Raw genomic sequence first — 10,476 nt, forward strand, 5'->3', positions numbered from 1 at the left:
ATTTGATATGTCTAACAATAGTTCATGTATACATTTCATTGTATAAATGTAACACAATTTACCTGTCTATTCTGCTGTGGATATTGGGTCATTGTTTTTTAAACCGATAGATAATGTTACTATGAACATTTCTCTGTGTCTGTGTATTTCCTTTGGGAGCATACTAGGAGTGGAACTACTTCATCATTGTACACAAATGTCTTCAAGTTTACTAGATAATAAAAAATTCTTTCCAAGTTATCTTGCCAGTTTCTGTAACTGCCAGCAGCATATTTATTTAAAATTTCGCTAGTGATTTATTCAATAAGATTTCACAAGTTTTCCATTAAAACTATTGCACCTCTATTAATAGACTTATTTCTAGATGTTTGAAAATTTCCTTTCAAGATCTCTTTAAGTTTCTAGCTTTCTGAATATTTGTTGATGATACATAAAAACATGAAATAATTACTTATACTAATACAAAATACTCAAATTATTTTTGTCTATTGATTTGTATCCACTAATCTTGCTAAACGTTTACTTATTCTAATGGGTTGCTTGTAGATTCTTTGGATTTCTATGATTATAATCCTAATAAATGCAGGTAAGAGCAGCTTTCATGCTTATAAAGTTGACATTTTATTTTGCTTTTCTGATTGGGACCTTCAGTACAATACACAGGAGCAGGAGTCACAGTGGACTCCTGCCACCTTTTGCTCTTGTTTTTACATCTCACCCTTTTACACTGAGAGTCTTTCCTTCTGAATTTCTACCCTTCTGCATTTCTTTCAGTGAATGCCTGTTTGTGGAAAACTGCCTCAAATTTTGTTTAAGAAATGACCTTATTTTTACTTTTTACTTGATAGATACTGTTGCCGAGCATAGTATCCCAGTTCGCCAGTAATTATTTTCCAGTACATTGAAGACCATTTAAATTCTCTTCTGATTTTCACTTTTGATTTACAGTGGTCAAAAAAGGGGCTTCCCAGGAGGTGATAATGGTAAAGAATCTGCTTGCTAAGTGGTAAAAAATCTGCCTGCAAATGCAGGAAGCGCAAGAGACATGGGCTGGATTCCTGGGCTGGGAAAATCCTCTGGTGTAGAAAATGGCAACCCACTGTGGTATTCTTGCCTGGGAAATCCCATGGACAGAAGAGCCTACAGTCCATGGGGTCGCAAAGAGTCAGACATGACTGAACACACACAGAGACGGAGCTGGTAATGAAGCGTAGTCACCCATGTTTTTTTAGAAAGGTAGGGAGCCAGGTTCCTGGCGCTAGCTTTTCCAGGTACTCTGTCTCATTCTTTGCTACGCTAAGATTTATGCCACAACTGAGAAGTTTGAATTATAGTTTGAAAATCCCAAGTTCTCCAACCATTACATACTAGTGGACTCGGGTCCAATCAGAACAACACTGTGTTAATGAAACAAGATTTGTTCTGATTATATGGTTAAAAAGAAGAAGAAAGAAAAAGAAAAAAGCAACTGAGAGTGATTTAAAGCATAAGTCATTTATTGTTTCCTTAGAGAGAAATTCAGAGATTTGGAATTCAGTTACATAACTTTTTTTTTTTTTGTAATTACAGCTATTATGTACAAGAAGACATGTCTGCTCTTGAACTAGGATCTTTGTAAATTTATTAATATTTTGGAAAATTCATGCCACTAGCGACTGCCTCCCCACCCAAAGTTGGCCTATGTGAAATGCATGAATGAAAAAGATCTTGTCATTTTTTCCCTAGGCTCTACTGCGTGCCGGTTTGCCAAAGGGTCAGACTGCAGGAACTCTCAGATTGCTCTGAAACCCCACCTCACTTTTGCATGCTTGTCATGTACACTTGCCCTTGTGAGAAGTGGAGAAGTACTAACGCAGGTCTTTCTTTTCTGATTCCTGCTCCTCTCAAAGATCAGGATTCATCAGAAATGGTGACAAATTCATTTCATAGCCTAAAGCCAGGTACGGTGTGCTAAGCAGCAGATGAGATTCACTGTGAATAATCATTGATTTATATACTTAAGAGCTACTGAAGTGTACTTATTTCCTATTTTTATCTTTAATTCTAGTAAAAGCTATTCTGATGTTTTCTTTCCCCCGTCTATCTCAAGAGAGCTACTGACTTTGGTACAGAAGACTTCACTCATCATTCACCTGCATTTATCATGATCCAGTAATCTGAATATTGTCTTATTTTTGGATGGTTTTTGAAATTTGTCATTACCATAAGCCTTCTGTTTAGCCACAGAGTTCTGCACTATCCATAATCAAGGAGTGGCTTTGTAGGCTTCTTTTTAGAAGCAAAAACTAAATTCCTCACCTGTGAGAAATCAAGTTTCAGTGACTTTGAATAAATTTTGTGAAATAAGGAAGGCAAGAGTTTACATCTCAGAATCCTTAGAGTCCTAAAGTTGAGATAATTTTCTGCAGGCTGTTTTGGGAAGGGAGGAAATTTTTTCTACTTTTTTCTCAACTAACATGTGTTGTGTACTTTGGGGTTGAATTTGGAAAATTTCCCAGGAAATGGATGACAATTACTTTGCATGATCTAGATTGAGTAAATACACAATGACTAATTCAGCATGAATTCAGTATTCCCTAACTTCTACTCCACAGAGTGAATACAGATATCTTTGGAGCTCCACGGGAGACACCAGCCCTTCCAGAATGGATGGCAAGCAACAGCAGCACGCTGTGGATATGGAACAAAACCCGACTGAGTTGGTGAGTAGTGTGCATACCTTTTTTCCCCTAACACATTTCCTTTATTGTTTTCTTAGTTATTTATAACAAGGGAAATATCAGCCAACATTCACTACCAACTGGAAAATAACTGTTACAAACATTTTATCAAAGAAGATACACAGCTGGCAAATGAACACATTGGAAATGTTCAACATGCTGAACCATTTAGGGAAATGCAATCAGACCATAGCAAGATACCTCTACACAGGTAATATTGAAGATACTGACCGTATCAACCAAGCACAGGGGAGGAATATGGGGCAACTGGAATGTTCCACGCTCTTGATGGGAATGCAAACGTCATTCACTTTGGAGTATATGAAACATATATTCATATAAAGAATTATGTCTTCTTTCATATCTAACATTCTTGCTTTCTACATTTATTTTTTAACCCTCCCCAAGCTGAACTTGCATTTTTTTCCTAATGTTTACTATTAGAGGATGAATGGAATCTGGATGTTACTAATAGGAGGCACAAGTATTGAGGGAGTTACGTAGTACCAATTGTAGTAACCAATTGTGCTATACCATCATTTGATAATTGTACATTAGACTTTTTGCCTAAATTTTTATATTTATATCAGAAATTTATAATAACATCAGTGGACAAGATTTTAGTAGATGATTTGAAGTGTTATATTTATAGCAGATATTCACAATATTGTTTATATTCATACATATTTAAATCCAATGAAAATATTTATTCTCATTGGCCTACCTGTTTCCAAGGTAGAAATTTATGGAAAATGTCTCATGGTGGGGGGACTTATGCTTAAAACGTTACATCATATTTCTTAGAACATATTAAGGGTCCCATTCATCATTCACACAAATTCTTTCATCTTATAAATGACTAGTGACAGAAACTGAACTCAGGTTGCTCACATATATAATCATTTCTTTACAAGATGCTACTTTTCAAAAAACTTGAGTACTAGCTTTCTAACAAAGAGAATGGATTTTATAATTAACTTGACGTTGCCGAACCAAGAGAAAAGTCAGACAAGATAAACATGAAGATATGATTAGGTATAAGAATTGTTTTGCAACTTGAAGGTTGTATTTGTGTTCAGTTTGGGAATCCAATATCTAGATGACCATAAACCTGATTTATAGGATGCCTCTTATTCCATGGAAGCTGCAAAATTCCATTGCTTTAATATCATATGTACATCATTTTATTTCCTTCTCCTTTCCCCACATGTTAAAAGCATTTATGCAATTTATTCCATTAAGTCAAATAATTAATTATGCAAAATACCCAGTAAACCAACCTCTGAGACCATGAAAAGGAATCGTTTGGATTTCCTATTTTCTAGTAATCTGACTGGCAACCTCTTATATTCCCCGAAACAAGGGGTAGAATATTTTCTTTTAATTCTTTATGAGTTTGTTTTCTTACTTTAGAACATTTGGAAAAAACAGAAAATTACTAATAAAAAATTTAAAAATCACCCATGACTCCTCCCAGAGGAAAAAGAAACTGCTAATATTTTGCTTCTTGCCCCCCATCCAATTTAATTTTATTCTTTTGATTGCTTTATCATATGAAATTTTTCTCAATTTATATTCAGAGAATTGAGAGCTTATACTACAGAAATCTTTTCTTAGAAGATGTTATTCAAGTTGTCTTTTTGCTTTTTAGTAAAGTTTTTTGGTCTTCTTTACATAAGTTGTGTGGCATTTTATAGGCTTAGCCATTTTATTTTTGTGTTTGTTTTTAATTATATTTATTTATTTTTAATTGGTTGATAGTTGTTTCACAATATTGACTTGATTTCTGCATACCTCAACATGAATTAGCCATAGGTGTACATATGTCCTATCCCTCTTGAATCTCCCTCCCACCTCCCACCCTTTCAACCCCTCTAGATTGAGGAAGCCCTGGTCTCGAGCCCCGGTTTGAGTTCCCTGAGTCATACAGCAAATTTCCACTGTAGGCTTAGCCATTTAAAATGCATTCCTACTACCAGAAATAGCAGTTGCTATTACACATACACATTCCCACACATAAAACAGTACTGTTACACATATGTTCTGTACTTTTATAACCAGTCAATTTGATGAGATCTTATTACTTTATAATTTATAGAGTATTTGGTTAATTGTTTGGGGTTCTGTAGGGCAATCATGGACGTGATCACTCGATGGACGTGAGTCTGAGTGAACTCCAGGAGATGGTGATGGACACGGAGGCCTGGAGTGCTGTGATTCATGGGGTCACAAAGAGTCGGACACGACTGAGAGACTGAACTGAACTGAAGTGAACTGAGGGCAATCATATCATCTGCAAATAATGTTAATTTTGTCTTCACATTTCCCTTATTTATACGCACTGATGAGAACTTCTAGAAAACCAGTACCCGAAATTGGTGGCAGGAGATTTTCTTCTCTTCTCCTGACTTTAAAGGAATGTCTCTGAATGTTTTACTGTTAAATATTATGGTCATTGCTTGGAGGTAATGACCTCGTCACGTTGCTCATCACATTTGGGAGTTATTCTTTTCTTCTGGTTCTTTGGGGTTGGTATCATTTGTCTGCTTTTACCACTTTTAAATGCTGAAATTTGTTAAATGAGCAGTGAGCATTGAGATGATTATTTTCCTTCTTTGATCATTTAATATGAAAAATGTACTTGTATAATTCACATCATGAAACTGTTTATTAGAGTTTCAGATTTTCCTAGATCTTGGTCAGTTCTTCCTGGAATACATATTGGATTCAATAATTTTTTACATGTTTTATGAATTTATGTGCCTAGATCAAATAAATTTTCTTCATCCTTAAAAATCAGGGCTGGTGAATTGTTGATGTTAACATTCTTTCTCTGCAGCTACCCAGAAATCCCTACGGTTCAAACGAAGGAGCACACTGTGGTTGTAGATTGCCTGTTGTGACCTTACAGCCGCAGTGGGTGAGATTTGGGGTCTGGGGGGCAGGGGGGCGTCTTCACTGGTCCTTTGAGGTGATGGCAAGGCAAGGTAGACAGGCTCTGCTCGGTCAGCCCCTCTGAAGGGTTCTCCTCTCCTTCAGCTCCTCCTCAACTGCTTGCCCTTCAGTGGCTCCGTGCTCCTTGGGCACCCCCTCACCCCCGTAACTCCACAAGCTCTGAGCAATACAGGGGGCCCACTGGCCTGGTAATTTATCAGTGCTGTAGTCTTTTCCTGTAAGATCCTGCTCCGTACCAGAGCTGATCATTTTTCTACTTTGATGTCTTTCTAAGCGCAGCGAACTTTCTTTTGTTTATGTTTAAAAGATCAAAAATGTATTTAATGAATCATTTTCTAGTTACAAAATCTCAAAATGTCATTTGAAAATGGGAGATGACAGTGAGCCAAATACCGGTCACTTTCCATCACTCCAAGGTAACCAGTCTCCATGTTCTGATCGGTCTTTGGTTTTTCTCTCCTGGATGGCCAATTAGATAATTTAATTTATACTGTAAGTATAGTAGCCGATATGAGGTCATCACGTGATATATTCCCGAGGCAACCTATTTGCAATTTAAGGTGATGCCTTTATTGCTTTAATACAAAGGGTTAACTCAGAGGGGACATTTTGTCCTTATGCACTTGTGGACAAGGCGTGTATATGTATGTGTGTGTGTGTGTGTGTGAAACAGAGAGGGAGAGAGAGGGAGAGAGATGATTTATTCATTTAAATTATAGCATTTGTAGTAATTTTAAAAAATAGCCATATTCTAATGGAAATCATTTGCCTAAGTTACCACTGTGTTCTTGCTGAAATGTTCACTTTTCATGACCCTGTGCAGGCGACGGCAAAGCCGAGGTCACCCTGGAAAACGTTTCTGCTGTGTCTGCTGGCCTGTCTCATTGCCACAGCCCTTGTTGTTCTGCTCTTCTATTTTGTCCACTTGGGTAAGCCCGCCGCCGGCACCACCATCGTCATTCATGCCGACGGCAAGTCCAATCATGTCGCCTGCATTCCTGGTGCTGCCCCATCTCCAGGCCCATCCTCCCTGTCTGTATCTCAGAGCACTCTGCCTCCTACCCCGGGGAACAACCACAGCTCCTCTACCCCGGGGCTCCCAACTCCTACAGAGACGACCATGAGCTCAACGTTGGTCCACGAAGTTGAAATTGAAGATGAAGAATGACATTTGGAGGGGTCTTTAGCCCTCCTCAAACCGGATCCATCCACTGATCCTGAACGAGGCATGTCCAAGGTATTCTCCCCTCCAGCCGAGAGGTTCCAAAACGTTTAGCTTTATGAGACTTGCCCTCTTGCTCAGTCATTTGCTGTGTCCCATATGAGAATGACGTCAGTGTTCTCAGTCGAGGACCCTCCAGTCTTCAAATGATTGGAAAAGAAAAATTTAAACTGAGCTCAGTTGATTCATCCTGGCTAGGGCCCAGAGTTTCCTTTCATCCTGTACACCCCATCTTAATCTCATTAGTGAGGATTTCAATTGCTGGAGAAGCTGCCTGCCTCCTGGATGTTGGTTCTCAAGCCAGTATTTACGATCCAGTTGTTGATTATTTCCCAATCTCATATACTTGACTCTTCGCGGTATTTGTATTCCAGTACTCTTGCCTGGAAAATCCCATGGACAGAGGAGCCTGGTAGGCTGCAGTTCATGGGGTCGCTACGAGTCAGACACAGACACGACAGAGCGACTTCACTTTCACTTTTCACTTTCATGCATTGGAGAAGGAAATGGCAACCCACTCCAGTGTTCTTGCCTGGAGAATCCCAGGCACGGGCGAGCCTGGTGGGCTGCCGTCTATGTGGTCGTACAGAGTCAGACACGACTGAAGTGACTTAGCAGCAGCAGCAGGGCAACAAGAAAGTGTTCAACTAATGTGGTTAACGAACACAAATTATTATGGAACTATTCATCATTACAGAAGCTTTCTTACTATTGGGTGAAAGGAGGACACATTAATGAGGTTAGAAACGAGAAATGTTTCAGAGAAGGGCTGAAAGTTAAACAAAGGTGGGAGTTTAAGGGGAGATCATTAAAACACAAAACGAGAGGGCTAAGGGGATTGAATAGATTGAAAATCCAAAACACACTTAGAAACACTTCAAATATAACAAATGGTGTATTTTCTCTATACTTTTTTCTGATATTATCAATATTATTTTCTGTACTTTATATTTTGCTTAAAGTATTATAAACTGCTGCTTATAGAATTTGAACTTTTATTTTGTCTTATACTTTGTAAATTTGACGGCACATGGCTTATAATTTGGTGTGAAACACAAGACCCTTGTTCAATGTTACTTGTATTTAGAGTGTTTAACACTCACTAGAAACATAATCACTTTATTCTGGAGACCTTGGGGTTAAAATCAACCTGCCCATTCCATCCTCAACTTCCAAACTCTACAAAAGAGGAAGACTGGTTCAGAGAAGGCAGCTCCTGTTCAGACTCAGACCCTACGGGTGGCAGCAGATCCAGGATCTCTTTGGCACAGCATCGGAGGTTCTAAATAGGTTCCAAAAGCATTAAAAGATTTTATGTTATATGCCATTCTAGGTTCACTTGCTATAGCCAATAATAGAACATGTAAATTACACAAACCTTGGGGCTTTATTGAGTAATTATGCTCTGCCAAAGAAAAATTAGAAATGTGGTCATTTTCTAGGTAATTGTTATTTTAGGGAAGCTAGTATTATTTCTCAGACACAGGGAAATGTAAAATTTTGAGACTTTGAAAAGTTTTTCAAACAGTTTACCAACATTATTTGATAATAGAATTTAAGAATGATAAACGGCATTATATAAATTTTACAAATTTCACAAAGCTCTAGATGAGATTAATGGGCTAAAAGGAGAAAGTGTGCATGCATTTCTCCCTTGTAGAGTTTTTTTTTTTTAAATTAGAGGACAATTGCTTTACAGTGTTGTGTTGGCTTCTGCCCCAAGACAAGGTGAATCAGCCACGAGTATTTATGTATATGTGTGTGTGCTTAGTCGCTTAGTCATGTCTGACTCTTTGCGAGCCCATGGACTGTAGCCCACCAGGCTCCTCTGTCCATTCTCCAGGTAAGAATACTGGAGTGGGTCGCCATGCCCTTCTCCAGAAGATCTTCCCGACCCAGGGACTGAACCTGGGTCTCCTGCATTGCAAGCAGATTCTTTACCATCTGAGCTACAGGGGGGTTCCTATTTCTATTTATCCCCCCCCTCTTTAGCCTCTGTCCCATCCCACGCCTCCAGGTGGTCACAGAGCACCGAGCCAAGCGCCCCATGTCACACAGCAGCTCCTGGCTAGCTCTCTGCTTTGCACGCAATAGTGTATCTATCTATGTCAGCGCTCCTCTCTGCATTCACCCCACCCTCCCCTTCCCCACTGTGTCCACAAGCCCCTTCTCTCTGTCTGCATCTCTATTCCTGCCCTGAAAATAAGGTCATCAGGATCAATTTTCTAGATTCCATATATATGTGTTAATATACAATATTTGTTTTTCTCTTTTTGACTTAACTTCAGTCTGTATAACAGGCTCCTGGTTCATCCACCTCAGTTTAACTCACTCACATTAATTCCTTTTCGTGGCTACTAGTAGAGTTTTAAATCAATTCATTTCTATTGTGTTTTTGATTTACATGCTTGTGAAGAAGAAAGATTGAATTCCCTAGTTTCAGATGTACTTCCTTATATGATTTAAATTTTGCTTTGCAATATAAAAGAAAAAAAAACTTTTAATACAAAGATCTCAGAATGTACCATTAGTAAAGAATTTAAAAGAAAATTTCATATCTTAGAAGCCATTAGAAATAGCTGGATGTGATAAAAGCCGTTCTTTTCTTCCTTTGCTCTTTAAGATTATACAGAATGCACTATGGTAAAACCGGGAGAATAACTTCATTGTGTTTAACAAATACGCTCTTAGCAATGAATTTCCTACGTTAAATATTGGAGGATATTGTAATAAGGGTTATCCGAGATCATCAGATTTCTGTGCTTTATAAAATGGAATTGTGAATGAGCTCTCAGATTCATTTATTGCTTTAGACTTCTACAGTTTAATAAAATCTCTTTTTAAATTAATTTTTCTTGGGGTATAGTTGCTTTGCAATGTTGTGTTAGTTTCTGCTGTACAGCAAAGTGAATCAATTACACATCTACACGTCTCCCCTCCTTTTCGGATTTCCTTCCCATTTGTGTTACTAGGGAGCACTGGGTAGAGTTAGTCTACCAGTGATCAGTACCCAGCTGTTGGGTCAACTCTTTGCAACTCCACGGACTGTAGCCTGCCAGGTGGGGTGCCAGTTCCTTCTCTGGGGGATCTTTCCGACTCAGGGATCGAATCCACGTGTCCTGCATCTCCTGCAGGGCAGGAGGATTCTTTACCACTGAGCCACCTGGGAAGTCCTGAGTAGGGTTTCCTGTGTTAAACAGCAGATTCTCATTAGTTATCTGTTTTATGCCTAGCAGTGAATATTTGTCAATCCCAATCTCTCAATTTATTCCCCGCTTTCCCCTTGTGAACTGTAAATTTGTTCTCTAATCTCTGTCTCTCTGTCTGCTTTGCCAGTGAGTTCCTCGGTACCACTTTTCAGGATTCCACCTATAAGTCATATTAGTAAAATCTTAGAGTATTAAGCAGCATTGTGGAAAATGTCTTCACCATTTAAGACACTTTACTCAGATTAAAATTTTTCAAAGTACTATGAAAATACTGAAGTGTGTGCTTACTCAATAAGAATGTAATCATCCATTATAATGATTTATTCATTAAGTATTAAAACCATATATTTCTAGTATTTATTATTTCAAA

The 10,476-nt window shown here is 38.3% G+C and overlaps 1 protein-coding gene across 1 annotated transcript; it reads left to right on the forward strand.

Moving 5' to 3' along the window:
• The first annotated feature begins 1,791 nt into the window (after positions 1 to 1,791).
• LOC147346314 (uncharacterized) lies at positions 1,792 to 9,743 on the forward strand. Its single transcript, XM_086372440.1, has 4 exons — positions 1,792 to 1,940; positions 2,595 to 2,702; positions 5,560 to 5,640; positions 6,499 to 9,743. Exons 2-4 carry the CDS (start codon positions 2,646 to 2,648, stop codon positions 6,841 to 6,843), a joined length of 483 nt encoding a protein of 160 aa, XP_086228566.1. The 5' UTR covers positions 1,792 to 1,940; positions 2,595 to 2,645; the 3' UTR covers positions 6,844 to 9,743.
• Positions 9,744 to 10,476: the final 733 nt, after the last annotated feature.

Source organism: Bos grunniens, chromosome 24 (assembly GCF_055505025.1).
Source record: "Bos grunniens cultivar Pamir isolate PY7600 chromosome 24, Bosgru_T2T1.0, whole genome shotgun sequence".
Lineage (NCBI taxonomy): Eukaryota > Metazoa > Chordata > Mammalia > Artiodactyla > Bovidae > Bos > Bos grunniens.

Coding starts and splice junctions, on each gene's coding strand:
- LOC147346314 (XM_086372440.1), top strand. CDS start 2,646: ATGGATGGCAAGCAACAGCAGCACGCTGTGGATATGGAACAAAACCCG. Junction 2,703..5,559: donor AACAAAACCCGACTGAGTTG/GTGAGTAGTGTG, acceptor CTTTCTCTGCAG/CTACCCAGAAATCCCTACGG. Junction 5,641..6,498: donor TGACCTTACAGCCGCAGTGG/GTGAGATTTGGG, acceptor GACCCTGTGCAG/GCGACGGCAAAGCCGAGGTC.